Here is a 17,320-nt window from a genome sequence, read left to right as displayed (position 1 = left end):
CTGATTCATGCATAAGCCCCGTGTTCCCTGAAAGCAGCCGATATTTCCATGTACATATTTCAATGACAAACTGGCCAATGTCGTCCCACAAGCTGTTAAACACATATTAATTACATACACGCACTGCTGTCTGCAGTGTACCTGTGGTAGAGTATAAACAGTCAGATTATCGTTCCTAGTGTAGCTAAGGTGGTTATCGTTCCTAGCGTAGCTAAAAGCCGACTGACTTGAAACGCACACGCATAACCTTAGTCCTTCGCAAGCGAAGAACTAAAAACTATAACAGATAGTTCAACGTTGGTAGGAAACTGAAAGTTCACAACTTCGTGCGATTCAAAAACTTGAAACATGCGAATGTGTAAAAAAAAATCGGTCGTACAAAAGGAATAATTGTTTGAAGTACGTTATTCTGTATGCCGAAATTATTGGACTAAAAGTGGTTGATGGAAAATGAAACTGGGATTGCAGCAACATTTGTTTAAAACACTACCATTTACTAAGTTTCAGCTAGTTGCGAAAGTTCATGATGTTCGTGTCCAGACACGTATATTATTCAATAATCACACTTATCTTATTTCAGTAACTAGCAATTGATGTTTCTTTACAGCCAACCAGATCAATACCTTTATAATACATTCAATATTTGGTCAAACACGTAAATTTTTTATTATTTCGGCCAGTGATTTGCCATACACTTTAGGCGTTAATACCTCCCTTAAGATAACAGTATTTCAAATATTTCCGTTTTCATATGGATTTATTACATAATTGTTTAACATTGCGCCAAAATTGTATCATTGTTACCATCACCATCATAAGACATATTTAGTCACTTCTTGGGTAGAACCAGCACTCGTTGTCTAAGTGTTGATCAGCAGAACGCGAAATTGTCCTCCCGGTTTGAGACGCACATTAAAACACGTATAGACTGGGCCTCATAGTTTGATAGTATCGATGCACAGGTTATTGAAAATGAATTTTTGCACGTCGCCATATGATCGTAAAGTCATCATATTCCCTGTGTGTTTATTCAGCAAAGTTTTTTTCACAAAAATGCTAATCTTATAAAACGTTGACAGTAATAATAATTGCTTGGCGCTCCGACCAATGTAATAATTGTAACACTATGCGCTAACAAAAAGAACGAAGACGTTATTTTGCATAAAACCTTAGTTGCTTTTAAACTGGACAAACAAACGCGTATGTAATTCACTGATTATCAAAATGTATTAAAGCTGTAACGGTCAATAATACGTTTTATCTTTCAGGAAACTTAAGGTTCCTACTAAAGATGATCAGTGTCATTGTCTCGAAACTTTGGATAACCACTACAAAACAATTTCAATTCATCAAACCAGGTGAAAGTTCAATGGGTAATGACATACTCACCCTCTGTTCACACATAGACGCCGCTTCTACTACGATTAAAGCGTGGCCGAAAACGTGGCCGATCGTGACAAATCGCAAGAGAGACGTATTGGAGTCTTCATAAGCGCAGTATGATCGCGGTAGTCTTCATGAACGGAGAGCTCTACGCTCTCGCCACGCTTATTTTGAACATGCTCAAAACAAGCGTAGCGGGATCGTGGCCAACAAGAAACAAGAACAAAAAAGAGCCAAATTGCTCGATTAAGACTCCAATCGGCCTCGATCCGCCCCGATCCAAACCTTTTTCAGATCGTGGCTTGATCGGGATGATCTTCGTAAAGTCGCAGCTCTGTGAGAACGGGTGATTACAAATACAACGTCGTCTTCGTGTACTCAAACCGGAAATGCATGCTATTTATTATTATTATTTTTATAAACATTTTATAAACGTCTACCGATTGTGAGCTTGAACCAAATTTTTAGAAAACCACTGTTACTTTATCAAGCCCACGCGCGTGATTTATTACAAAATATGGGTCGATCGAATATATTAATTTTCAACGTCATGGTATATTGAAGTAATACGCGGAATCGTATTAGTTATATTAGGATGGACAAGTTACATGATATTTAATATACATAAATGCGCTTCTGCTAACACTCGTGATTTGATGAACATAGTAAATATTGCTGCCAACCTTAATGTACTTAAAATCGCAAGACTTTCAATCCGTTTTGTACTAATAGGACTAATTCCGGCATGTACCGACGGTTATATTCCGTCGCTAATTTTCTCTCACAACCAATATACTCTCCTTCTACACTAACGATGTGCCTATTTTAACAACAGCAAGTAGGCCATCGAGTTCCAGCTTACCCTGTTGAAGATACCCTGGTGAAGATCCGCTCTCCAAGAACCCATTTAAGGTCGCCGTCTTGGCGTACGTTATTAGTTACACCGTTAGTAACTGACAGTGTATGGGATATACACCCTCAGTAATTTATTACCATACGAGAGCGGTGTAACGATTATATCTCAGCCTACTACTATATTACTCGGTGGGTATGGAGATTACTCGGGTGTATGGGAAGTTTTCCATGAGCACGTGACCGCTCTAAGCCAATCGGATTAGGTCATTTTTGTAGGAGGTGAGATATATCAAATATCCTCATCACGAATGGATTCATTATTTTATTTCACTATTGCTTTCTTAATGGAAAGGTACGGATTTTTACGTGGTCAGATCAAATTCCAAGGCACCTGTGTGTTTTTGTCTTAATTATATCCATGGTTTCTTGATAAAAATATTGACTGAGTTATATAATTAATTTATAATAAATTTGAGTAATATATTTCATGTCCTTAAGAGTTTTCTATGTTATGATTTTAATATTAACTTTCTGCATTATATTGGTATAACCATTCTATTTTGGTTAAAATTGCCTGAATCCATTCAGTGGAAGATGTATTTTGAATTCTTTAATGTGAGCGTATATTTTTTGGTGAATTTGATCATGAGACTGAAATTGATTTACAGTCAAAACTGAGAACAGTAGTCAGTCAAGAGAAATGGCAAAAGTGACCGTTGTCCACGAGTATCCGCTATTCTCGGATCACCATTTTTTAGATGGTTGGTCAGTTGTTAGTTTTGCCACCCCACCCTGTCGTTCGCACAGTGTAAAACAAAGGTCCAATGCCAATAACTAGGCCTAAGCATAATAACATAAATAATTTCTATTAAATAATACAAATAAATGTCTTATAAATTGATTTAATTTCATCTCTATTTTTAAACCGAATCTATGACTTAATCAACGATATAATCGTTGTTTACTCATGCATGTCGTTCATTCAGTAAATCCGAGAGTTCGTATAACTTTCACTGGGATGTAGTTAAGTAAAGATTGCCACGTCACGTCTTAACTTAAGACGATTTAAAATATCGTTGGAAATTACCCACCACCGAGAGTTAACACGGGATTGTTAGCCCACAGAGTAAGGAAACACAATAATAGTTATGTCAGTGTTGCCAGATTGTGAATTGATATGCATTTTCACAGCAACTATTTCAAGCGCAAATATAAAACTTCAATATGTGCGCTTTTTTGTCAATTAAAATTGCTAAAAAGCATCTATAGATGCTACACACACAATAAATAATGTACATAGTACGTTCAGCATCATATAGCCAATGTATGACTCCCATGTAAAAAATCTACACGATGTATGGTATTAAATTGAAAAAAAAATAAGTGGCGGCACAGTACCTTTTTACCTTTATTTATAAAAAATTGATTACGTAGAAAAATATAATAATATGTGCGTGTGTCAAATTCCAGTAAACATTTTTCACGGCACGGGTTGACGCGGATTGTTCACATATGTGTTATTTTCTGTATGCCAATTATGTTCCTAATACGAACAAATAGCGTCGAGATCGAATTCTTAAACACCGCATGGTGCATAACTCCAGCTTTAATAACGTCTCAGCCGACAATGTTCTGTACTTGCTTCCCTTACAGAGGTACTTCTTGCAGAGGCACGTCAGGTAATCGTTCGTTTCATTGAGCCGTGCTCATTTTTGCACGCACCTGTTCAGTCAAAGCTATCGTTAATGTCATCATTTAAGTATGTTTCACTATAAATGTAAAAATTAAGCATGCATTGGCAGTAATGATACTCAAAGACCGGATAACTAAATGATGCAATCTGTCATGCGGCCTTATCATCATGATATCTTATCATGTTTTTATTTTTAAAAATAATACCAAAAAATACTGCTTGTTTACAATTAGAATTTTCCTTAAATATCATAATCGAGTGAACTTGGGCAGTAAATGTTACATCAATCGTTGAACATAATGACAATATTTAATGAAACTTTTTCCTGTGTTGTGCTTAGCTTGCAGTGGTTAGCCCCAAGGCCATAGTGATGATACAATTTTTTGAGCTTATCCGAATTGGCTGGCTGCCAAAAAACAAATTCCCAAAACTACGATACACCACTTAATCTATGCGCAATAAAAGTAGTTCTTCGCCCTTCTCAATAACCAGCATATTTGACTGTATTGAATGTAGGATCTAGCGAAAATATCCATTAGAAAAAGAGATCAGGGGATGTAATATTCATTGCCTGAAGCTCTGACCCTGCAGCTATGTTTATATATCTTTAAGCACACTGATTAAAGAAGTAAAACAATACATTGATACAACAGAGGGAAAATCATACCCTCTAAACAATATGAAACATAATTATGTATCATATTTTTATGCCCCCGAAGGTGGGCATATAGTGATCGGACTGTCAGTCCGTCGGTCCGTCCGTCCGTCTGTCCGTCTTTCCGACACATTTTGCGTTTAGGTTTCGAAACATGCTCATAACTTCTATTTTCCTTGAGATATAACCTTCGAATATGCATGTTGAGGTGATCTTCAATGGTGCATTTACACTCTAGCTCTGTCACAAGAGTGCTGGTAAAGTCAAGTCACAGATTTCAATCTAGGCCATGTCAAACTCAAAGTGTCAAAGTCAAATGAAAGATGCGTTCATAAATCATTGTCCCATTGTTTACTACTGCTGTGAGTTTATATATAATATAACTGATGACCATCACTTGAGAGAAAATTCACATTATCTTAGTATATCAGGTTAAGCAGCCTTTTAGATAATAAAGATGGCTAGTTTTCAATGTCGCTTCTGGGGATCAAACCCGCAGCATAACATCCTGCAATCAAAGACGATACTCTACCACTAGGCTTATAGCACGATTCTGAAATTTTTCGATCCCTCGTCATAGCAACCAAACCAAAAATTAAGTCAAATATTGCCGACTCGGCATTATTGAGTCAGTTCATGAGAGATAATGGTAGATGCAACATCTCTCACGCCCCCTAGCATCGCCTTAAGCAGTATTCAATACTCAACAAGAAAGTGCTGGAGTCATTAATCCCGAAGAACCAGAAAAAAAACACTTGATTAATGTTCGAAATAAAATCATTTGATTAATGGCAATACTATTATTTGAGCCAGGTCACAGGGAAAGGGCAGTCTAATCAGTATCCAATTAAACTATTTGTTATTGTCAGAAAACCGCTTTTAAGCAAACAGCTTTCAAGCGACTGCATGCTGATCTGGATCCAAACTGGCCACAATCGCCTTAATGTCTCTTTTACTGTGACACAGTTCATTTGTCTTAAAAATGATATTTAATACTAAAATAGAAAGAAGAAATAATACAAACCCGTAATATGAGTAAAGACTTTGTAATCAATGTTTTCAGGACAGCTTGGTGATCTGCAAATCCCATGTGATATGTTGATATCGGGTATCATAGTCATTCAATAAGTCGCAAAATGCTCGAATACAATTTACAAAGCAAAGTGTTACTTAAATTGATAACTAAAAATTCTAGTTTTGCCGTGTCAAGCTGTCAAGATCCAGAAAGTCCTGCATTCACATCGAATGTATCCTTCGAATTCAATCCATTGTTGACATTAGCGGAGATTTAGTTAATAAATAACTCATTTATCCTAAATGACAGTTTCTAAATAGCCAAACAAGCCGATGTATGCTGTGAGAAAGTTTTGACACGAGTGTGAAGATTCTCTCATGGGCGCGGCCATTGTTGTATGACCTTTAGCGGTCCGTCTAAAATGCGCATATGACTCATATCCGCGGATATGAACGAAAAGTGCGACTATGAACGAATAAAGGCAATATTTATGCGTTTTTTTTTTGCAGTTTTGTTATGAACAAATCACTGTTGAATTACAAAATCACAATATGTGATAAATATGTTAAGACTGCCTCAAAATAGAGCAATTTAATAAAAGCGGTGGTCTGACTGGTCGTTCATATTTGCGGATATTAATTTGGAGTTACTGAAATTAAAATGCCAATTAAAAACGCTTATAAATTCTTTCGATCGTAACATTACACATTAGCGACGTGTATTTTTGTCACAGAACGATTTTAACATATAACAAAAATAAAGGAAAATACATTTGAAAAGCCTTTATCTGTTCATATCCGCACTTTTCAGTCATATCCGCCGATATGAGTCATATACGCATTTTAGTCGTACCCTATGTAGAGGCATGAACGACAACTCTGCTGGAGAATGTTACCAATGCTAATTAGCGAGATATGCCGATTAGAAAATCGACACTATCTCAATCGGACTGGCTCGGTCTTTTACATAGCTCGCCATTGTGAAGAATTGTTCATGGTATGATAACTTAGACGATGCTGAAGCAGCATCGTCAAAAATAAGTTCCTTGAAAACAATGACGCAATCCATACTAGTGATATGTAGGAATCATGACATTAACGAGCTTGTTTATAACTTCTTGATATTAAGTTTGCTGCCATATTGATAAAATAGAGAATAATAGGTTAGTGTTGATTATAGATCAGGTTTATCGTGCGAGGCTTAGAAAACAAAAAGCACGAGCCTTGGCTAGTGCTTTTTCGTTTTCGTGCCGAGCATGATAAACCTTATCTAAAATCAACACTAATCTATTATTCTATTTATGCCACTTTGTATTCAGTAAACCTTTTTATGTAAACAAAATTAGTTTAACTGGATAATTTCGCTGGATGTCTGACGTCATTTTGTCGAACAAATGACGTCATTTCGTGCCGTAGTTTATAGCAGAAATTTAATCAAAGGGGCTTTAATCAACCGAATTCGCTGTAAAAGTGAGATAAAAATAATATTGCGACATGTCAGCACTAAGTACTATTATACCGACAAATACATATGTACACTTAAACAAAATGATCTGTATTATTACGGATGGATCTTTTGTAATGGGTATTTTACAGATAATTGTTTCACTTTTTACATTTGTGTATATTTACGAAGGCTAAAAATGTGATATGTTGTTAAAATCTAAACATTGAAGTGTATCAATTTTCACGTAGTTCCACGCAAATATTTATTTATTTAAGAACATATTAAACGATAATTAAGTACAGTAAAATTAAGGGCATATAAAACAGGAGTACAGCAGAACTATATAATTCAGAACGCTGAATTTTAACATAATAACCTAGTATGTGCGTCATTTTTAACGCCGTGTCCATCTTGCTAGACATCTCATCCATTCAGGAGTCAGGGGTCTAATACATAACAAATCACGTTGGTACGCCGTCTGAATTGCAACGGAGTAAATCGCACTGCTGGTCTACAGTGCTACATTATATCTGCAAAAGTGACGCTATCCTCATAAAGCACTAGCGGGGTATCAATGACATGTCAATCCGATGTACAGGAAGTTGCTTAAGCAACACTATACTTTTACTAACTGTAGTAATCCATAAAATGTGGTCCCTATAAACTACAAAATTTCGTAATATGGAACGTATCAAAACATACTAAAGCACAGCATATAAATTTAAGAAACCTGGCGGAAATGTTTCCCTATACAAGTTTTTTATTAGTATTTAATGTGTGTAACTGAGGAACGTTCAACTGATCTGCTTCGGTCACTAGCATTTGGTAAATGTATAATAATGTAGCCCACCTGAGCAGGAAATGCTCATGGAAAGCTTTTATGTTCATTTCATCTCCGGCGTTCGTCTACGCGCGAGGTGTTCGTCGTCTATCTTTAGCTCGTTAAAACTCTAGAAGCGTCTGTTTCACTCAGTCTTGTTGAAACTTGGTCAGAATATTTATTTGAAAAATATGTAGTCATACTTCGAAACGTTTTCGCGTCCTCAAAATCTATGCAAACACGTCTAATCTTAGAACAACCTTGTAACCATTGAAGAGGGATTAAATGAGTTTTGAATTGTTCGAATCGAAATTTTCCAGACTTTTCCCCATTGAAGAATCGAATCATTTTCTAGTTCTCAAATGAGGATTGGCCAGTAAATCAGTAAATAGTAGCATATAAATGAGGAAGTAACAACATAATATAATACACTTACACATAAAATTACCACATGTAAGAGCGAAAAGGAACTTCTAATCTTTTCTTCTGTATTGCATATAAACCAGTCTTGTTATATTGGTATTTAAACAATCGCAAGTGCTAGATACGCTTTCCATAATTAGATCAAACAAGCAATTATTTTAATCAAAGTGATATCAATAGTGAGTGCTAATGAAAGTGTTTTCTGGAAGTTCTTGAGTATATCGACGCAATGTTTATTGTATCGTTTCTCCTCATTTGAAACTCGGCAGTATTATAAACCAACTCTGGTACTTAAAAGACCTATTATTTGATCGCTTACCCGGTTATTAAACAAGCGAGCCCCACGTGTTGAGAACGTATAGTCCTCTTTCAAAGAAAATTGCCTGACATACAAAGTCACAATTGTCGGTACAGCAAGACGTGTTTTATCAGTGGGAGTTTAAATGTTAATTAAACGGAAGTTTGTATCATTGGGCTTAAGTACAAACGTGTCTGAAAGTTTAAGTTCGATATATAAAGTGTTTTTCAAGTTGAATTCTGGATTTATGACTTTGGAAAAGGAGGTATTTGCTAACATATTTTCATAACTACATGTACATAAACACAATGAATATAAATAGCGCTCACATACCGTGACGCATTTGTTTTATCGCTAGTGGGTATCGGTCAGTGTGGTCAGCGGTGCAAAACGACCAATTTAGTCATCAATAAACTGAACAAAATCGTGACTGCATTGCAATGGGAGTAGACATTACACAGTATCGCATACGAATAGGAGGTTTTACCCAGCCGTGCGCACGTGCACCACGGAGGTGCAACAATGAACATTATAATCCGTGTACGCAAGGTACCGATGTTCACTTCAGGACATTTGTGTGCCTACTATTTGTGTTGGGACTATATGCATACGCACAAAGTATTCTTATTGCCAAGAATCATGCCATAAACCTTATTGACCGTAACGCCCAAACTCATTTGCCGATCAACTTTAAATATTGTACAACTGATGTGCATGTTAGCGGCGGACCTATTGTATATGCTTGTTTATACCAAGGTTTTTACCAACAAATACTGTCATTAGCCAGCGATGTGGAACTTAATCCCGGGCCAACAAATGGTGCGTCCCACGGTGATAATACAAACAGACCACCTTCACCTTCTAGCTTTTACACAGGTCCATACATGAACCCGGATACACAGTATATTGTATATACAATGGCGGCATACAATAAACAGACGAATGACAGCATTGCAGTAATAGAGGCTGAAATCCAGGCTGTGCGACACGATATGCAGTGGGTAAAGCAGGAGTTAAACGATATGAACTGTAAAATCAACAATATAGAAGCAAGACAACATTCCATGGGTAAACATATTCAATCTTTGGAGACAAAATTTGATGATATCGACATTGAGCATCAAAACCTGCGAACCGAGTTTGAGGAAGTAGCACATATGCTTGATAGGGATAGCTCTGACCTGCGCGATATCACCAAGCGCCTTGAAAAACTAGAAGGTGCGGAAATAAGAAACAGTATTCGAATTTTCGGCCTTCAAGATGATGAAAATAAAACAAGCGATGAAACCAAATTGAAATTTGCTTCTGATATATATAATGTCGCATACCCAAATGATTCTCTACAAGGCGATGCTCTCATTGATATTAAAAGAGTAGGTAAATTCAGCCCGAACACCCCCCGGATGGTGCTAGCTAAATTTAAAACTTTCGATATAAAGGCAGCACTGTGTAAGATACGCGATCAACTGCGTGTTAAAGGTATACGCATATTCAGTGAACTCACTCAGTTTCAACGCACAAAGGTTCGTGAGCTGCATCAACGGGGTATAAATGCGTACTTCAAAAATGGTGTTCTCTATCAAAGGCAAGAGTCAGTGGAAAACAGGGTCATCTTACAGGCTAGGCGTAAGGTTCAAAACCGCAGCGACACCACAAACAATCGACAACCGACGGACCCGAGTTATAGCAGTGACATTCCTTCAAATGTAGATTAGGATTGTGGCCAAAGCCCTCGATGTTCTGATATTTCTATACTCTTATGGAACATTGCAGGGCTGAGATCGAAACTAGTTGACCCATTATTTCTTACATTTATATCCCAATATGATATTATAATTTTGTTAGAAACGTGGGAGTCCAATGACGATGAAATTAAGCAAATTAACGAATTAGCTTGTTATGTATGGTATTGTTCACCATCTAAACTTTCTAGGCGAGGTGGTCGAAATATGGGTGGTGTCCTAGTAGGAATTAAAAATTGTTTTGTGCCTTTGTGTATCACGTGTATCGTTCATTTGAAGCAGGATTGGTTTTCAATATGGATGAACGTCTTTTTAATACATCAAAAGATATTTTATTAATTGCAATTTATATAGCGCCCGATTCTTCCCCTGCTTATTACGTAAGTAGTGTCAAGGGTATAGCAATTATCGAAAATTTGTTTTGCAATATTAATTACGCAGAACACCACATTTTGCTAGCTAGTGATTTGAATGCCAGAACAGGAAAGAACCTGATTTTATTGATGTTAACTTAAATTTGCAAATATTTCATGATTTAGAAGAAATATTTTGTATTAACCCTCGTATCGTATATCAAGTGATTTCCATGTAAAAAACTACGGTCGAAATTTTCTTAATCTATGTAAAGCTTATGAATTGTTTATTTTCAATGGTCGATGTGGGGACGATAAAGATAAAGGTTAGCTCCTACGATACATTCGTTAGCTCCTACGGTTGCAGCGTCATTGACTATTTTGTTGGTAGTTCTGAAATATTTGATATTGTACAAGATCTGTTTGTTGGCAATGATTGCTCATCTGACCATTTACCTATTGTGTTAAAATTAAAGACAAACGCATATGAATCTGAAACTTCAAACCAAAACCATGAACATATTATAACCATAACCGACTTTAGTACCGACAATATTGCCATTTATAAAGACAATTTACAGTCGTTAATAGATGATAATGGAATGTCATTTACTTTTGAAAACACATGCATGACAATTGACGAAATTGTGACAAAATTTGAAAACGTCTTAATAAATTGTAATGAGCATTCAGTATCCAGACGAAAACGTTGTTTACATCGGTTTACCAAATCAACTTGGTTTGACCGGGACTGTAAGAATTATAAAACTAAAGTCAATATGCGAAATTTTCGGCGTTATAAAAGTGTCACTAATTTGAATATGTATATGTCAATCAAAACAGCTTATCGCACTATGTGTAATAAGAAACGTTATGAATGCAAAACAAAAGTGATAAATACACTTACTAACTCAGTTCGCGATCAGAAAGCTTTTTGGATGAACATTAAAAAGCTGCAAAAAAAGGAGATAAATAAAACGACCATATCTTGTGAACAATGGTTTGACCATTTTAATACACTTTTAAATAGTCATGCCCATGAAACAGAGGACACAATGTTTGCTGTTAATAATGTCGGAGAAAATATTAATATTGACGAATGTCAGGATGAATTGTTCAATTCTCCTATCTCAGATAAAGAAATATTAGAGGCAGTAAAATGCTTAAACCCTTCTAAAGCTAATTCTGGTGTTTTACTAACTAAACATTTCATATACAGTATTGATATTATTCTACCTTTTGTTATTATTATTTTGAATAAGATCTTTAGTACAGGCTACTTCCCTCGAAAATGGGCGAGCTCTGTAATGATACCGTTACATAAAAAAGGACCCAAAAATAACCCTGACAATTACAGGGGTATAACCCTTATAGATATCTTCAGTAAAATATATATTTATATACTAAACAAAAGATTAACGTTCTATTGTGAAGCATATGGGCGTATAACAGATTCACAAGCCGGCTTTAGAAAAGGGTATTCAACGATTGATAACGCATTTGTTCTTTACTCAATAATCAACAAATATTTGTGTAGAAAAGGTAAAACTTTATATGTTGCTTTTGTTGATTTTAAAAAGGCATTTGATTACGTCGACAGGGGGAAATTATATCACACGCTATTAACAAATAACATCAGTGGAAAATTGTTAAACGCCATAAAGGGTCTATATACAGAAGTGAAAACTCAAGTGAAGTCTAATCATACTTTAAGTGACATAATTTACTGTCCTATGGGTCTACGGCAAGGTTGTAATTTAAGTCCGACATTATTTGTGTCTATTTATAAATGATTTATATGAAAATCTTAAAAGCAAGCACATAAAGGGTATACAACTAACACCATATGATATCGAAATATTTATGTTGTTATTCGCTGACGATGTTGCGTTAGCATCTGATACTATTTCTGGACTACAACAAGAATTAAATTATTTACATGAATTTTGCATTGAATATAAACTAGAAGTTAATGTTCAAAAAACTAAAATAGTAGTTTTTAAAATCGGGGGAAGGTTATCCTCAAAGGAAAAATTGGTATTATGCCGATGAAAAGTTAGAATGTGTTAACGGGTTCAATTATGTAGGCATATATTTTTCATCAACTATGTCCATGTATAAAATGTCAGAAAATATGGCTATTAAAGCAAAACGTGTAATTTTTTCGCTGATATCTTCTTTGTACGAATATATGCCAATGGAATATAACTGTTATTTCAAGCTAATTGATGCCAAGGTTATGCCTATCTTATTATATGGTTCAGAGCTTTGGGGACTAAAATCCTTTGATGTTGTCGAACGTGTCCATATATATGCTTGCAAGAGATTTATGTCAGCACCATTACATACATGTAATATGGCTGTACTTGGCGATTGTGGAAGATATCCTGTATATATTTTGACATGTAAACGTGTCATTAAATTCTGGTTGCGTTTGTTAAACATGCCAAATACTAGAAATGTAAAAAAAATGTTATGAAATGTTAAAAGTGTATGATGGTTTAGGTTATAAAAATTGGGTCTCGTCACTACGTGAACATTTATTTTCTGTAGGATTTGGGTATGTTTGGAATGAACAAGGTGTTGTAAATGAAAGCGTATTTTTGTTCTATTATTTTCAACGCTTGAAAGATATATGTAAACAGTCATGGTCACAATCTTTCAATGAAACTTCAAAATTGATAAGCTATACCGGTTTTAAAATAGATTTTGAATGGGAAAAGTACCTTAACGTCCTTTTAATTCAAAAATTTAGAAATGCATATGTCCGTTTCAGAACTTCATCACATCAACTTATGATTGAACATGGGCGATACATAAATATAGAAAGAAACGAAAGGTTATGTCCCTTGTGCAAGACTTCTATCGAAGACGAATATCATTTTTACTTGTATGTTCTTGCTATGAAGATCTCCGAGAAACGTATATTTCTTCCCGGTTTTACCATCAGCCAACAATCAACAAATTTAATAATGCTATGGCCACGCGTGATGACAACATTATACGAAATATTGCCATGTATATTTACTATGCCTTCGAAAGACGTAAAATGATGTTGTTACTTAAACACTTGTTTTGCTGTACCACTGTTGAATTATATATGTGTTCACATTGATATTATATCTATATGCATTTTGTATGTATTTATGTATATGCAAGGGCCGGTGGCCGTATGGCAAATAAACCTTACTTACATGTATATGACATGCCAGGTTGCTGATAAAGTCATGTCAGAGCAGAAAGGGATGTCGGTAGACCAGCTATGATTTCAAGGCTATGTCGACAACGACATACAATTTCGACCCGAAGGAAGTTTAAAAAATATATCGGTGACATGTTTATGAAATTAACATAATTATTTATGTCCGTATGGAATCTGGCTTTTTCAGCAATATTCACCTGGAACCTGTAAAATCACTGCACATAAACACGTAATTCTGCTTTGATATGAAACGCTGATAATGCTAGATTTAAGCATGGATCAGAAAACTGGTTTAAAACGGGACTGCACGATTTTGTCAAATATTTATGAATTTATTTAAAGGGATCTTTTCACGCTTTGGTAAATTGACAAAATTGAAAAAAGTTGTTTCAGATTCGCAAATTTTCGTTTTAGTTATGATATTTGTAAGGAAACAGTAATACTGAACATTAACCATGGTCTAATAGAGCCATTATATGCATCTTTTGACACTTTTAAAACCTAAAAATTATAAAGCGTTGCAACGCGAAACGATTGAATAATTTGGAGAGTTCTGTTTTTGTCGTTAAATTTTGTGAAACTACGAAGATTGCTTATATAAGGTATAAAATACGTTCAGCATGTGTACTCGGCGGAATAGCTCAGTAGGCTAAGGCGTTTTTACTTCAGGACTCTGGCAGGACTCCAGGGGTCACTGGTTCGAAACCTGGTCCGGGCAATGTTCTTTTCCTTTTTTTAATTTTATTCTTGATTTTTTACTGGAGCTTTTACGATCCAATGTTTACATTTATCGATATAAAGCATTTAATGAATAAGTTAAAAAATGCCAAAATCTGTGAAAAGGCCCCTTTAAAATGTGTAAAAAACATATTATACATATATTTCAATATAAATTAAAGTTAAGAAGAACATGTGTCGAAAAATGCGAAATAAGCCAGATATTTAATTCTGAAATCGAAAATCTGTACAGTCGAATTCGCCAGCACGTATATCATGCATGTACGATGTGAATCTCAATTTAGTTTTACGGATCATTTTTATTTCCTGCAACGATATCTATTCATATGACACACAAACACTAACCCCGATCCTAATAAAAGGACGAATGCTTCGGTTATTGTAGGAAAATATGTACGAAATATCTTCGTCACAATCGGCTCGGGGCGCTAATTTGTCTTTGCTGCATTATCTGAAATTCGTCTTAAATGTATAATTTTTCTTGCCTATTTTGTGTTATTGTAACATATTTTTTATCAATATATTACAATTTAACACATGTAAAATCGTGCAGTCCCGCTTTAATGGTAGTATTCTTTGTAACTCAAACGATCCCAACGTGTACACTATCATGCTTAAAATATTAGCTATACGACCTACTTATTGTGATAGCGTAACTTATACATTAACTATCTATTGAGTTGCGATCTTTAACTTAATGTGTAAATTTGCACATTCAACATAACCTGACCTTGTTATTTTATCAGCAAAATGAAAACGCATACGCGAGATGTCGCTACTTAAAAATGACACTTTACCACGTTCGCGGTTTTGTGATAAATAACAATTACACCAATACTAAACAGGATTAGAGGGAACTAATTGAACAGCTTTGTTACACAGGACATAATGGCTGACAAGGTATAAGCATTTTTATCTTATAATAAAGTTTATAGGAGAAACAAAAACAGGTTTATTACTTTAAAAACATTGATTTTACTATATTTGAAACTACCAAATAGGACTCTGGTTTACAGGTAGTGTGTCTATCATGAATGATTAGTTCGAAATATGTCGTAAATGAATTGACTTGTTTATATGAACATTGGTTTAATAGCGTACACAATTGTTGCTTCACTCTAGATTTCAAGTGTTGTTGATTTAAATGTGGGCGGAACCCACTTCACCACAACACTATCCACACTCACCAAATACCCCGACAGCATGTTGGCGGCCATGTTTAGCGGACGTCACGTGATCAACAAAGACAAAGACGGCCGATCTGTCATCGACTGTGACGGAAAAATATTCAAACATATCCTGGCGTTTCTTCGCTTTGGAACACTTCCAACTGGCGACGTGGCTGAGTCCGTGCACACGTATTCTGAATACTTTGGTCTGAATGAGTTATCGACGATTTTGTGTGATTTTCAACAGGTCAAACTCAGCACGAAGGTCAGGGACATGCAACAACAACATCCTGAATATACCAAATTGGTTCGCAGTGTTATTGACAATTTAACTGCCAAAGCAATTCATAAGGATTCGACAACGTGTATTATTATTAAACAAGATCGGCAAAATATGCACGACCAATATTTTACTAAAACATATTCAAATAATGCATCATTAAACGCGTTAAAATCAAAGAGGATTAAAGTATGTGTTTCAAAATCCCTTGTGGATTTTGATAATTTAAATACTCAATTGGATGATATGTTCTTCCTAACAGCAAACCACCTGCAATTCCTAGGTTATGGATGTAACGTTCTATATCATACCAGCGGTACGTATGACGAGATAGGCTGCTTCTTGCTTTGCAAGGACCATGTCCTATTAACGATCAATACATTACATCATCTAACATTTCGGAGGGAACCAAAATAAAATTATCTGTAACATGCAAACAATGAAATACTTTCTCAATTTAGTTATGTCATCAGACCTATATATTTATTTAAACACATCTTTAACCACGCAACCTTGATATCTATAGTTGCAACGCCCTCTGCCTTGTTAACCTATTTTAAAACTGATAATGGCAAGCTATTCTGCTTTAATCTAGTGTATAGGTCTCAAACTAAAAGCATGATTATAGTAACTTATGTTGAGCGCCTTTTACGAATGTTGAAGCTTGCTTGCACCAAAATTGGACGTTTTACCTAAAAATGTGACCCTTATCTTTGCATAAGAGAAACATGTTTTGTGCACGGAAAGCAATCTGCTTTTAGTGACCAATTTAAGCAAGTTATGTAAATTATGTTATCACTGAAAGATTAACAAATGAATCTTAATTCTTACAAGAAGTTTTATTTGATATTTGATATTAAAGTGTTGCATTGACATAAACGCTTATGAAACCTGTAAATCTAATATAAACAATTTAGCAAGGGACATCATTCTAGCGTGCAATGTGACACAACGCTTCCTTACAGTGATTATATGTGTAAAGTTCACGGTGAATATTTGTTCACAATAAATAACAATTCCTTGAGCAAATATGCAAACATCGTACTGACAAGCTGTATAATGTGGATACTTTAATTTTGGACATGTAAGTGTTTTCTTGATCTTTGAGTTATGAACATAGGCATTGCATGCGAAACACCTCCTCTTCATTGTGATTGTTTAATTTGAAATAAAAAAATGCAAGGTAAAGATATGATAAAATAACAATGCGGACAAGTTTTATTATTCTCAAAGTGGAAATAGTTTTTT

The 17,320-nt window shown here is 35.2% G+C and overlaps 1 protein-coding gene across 1 annotated transcript in view; it reads left to right on the top strand.

Moving 5' to 3' along the window:
* The first annotated feature begins 15,321 nt into the window (after positions 1–15,321).
* Positions 15,322–17,320, top strand: part of LOC127855809 (perlucin-like protein) — a 12,900-nt gene continuing 10,901 nt past the window's right edge. The window contains exons 1-2 of the mRNA XM_052391622.1: positions 15,322–15,523; positions 15,746–16,388. Of these exons, the coding sequence (XP_052247582.1) occupies positions 15,512–15,523; positions 15,746–16,388 (655 nt within the window). The 5' untranslated portion in view covers positions 15,322–15,511. The remainder of the gene's footprint in view (positions 15,524–15,745; positions 16,389–17,320) is intronic.

Source organism: Dreissena polymorpha, chromosome 13 (assembly GCF_020536995.1).
Source record: "Dreissena polymorpha isolate Duluth1 chromosome 13, UMN_Dpol_1.0, whole genome shotgun sequence".
Taxonomy (NCBI): Eukaryota; Metazoa; Mollusca; class Bivalvia; order Myida; family Dreissenidae; genus Dreissena; species Dreissena polymorpha.
The sequence above is the reverse complement of the archived record's forward strand: the minus strand, read 5'-3'. Positions and strand labels throughout refer to the sequence as shown.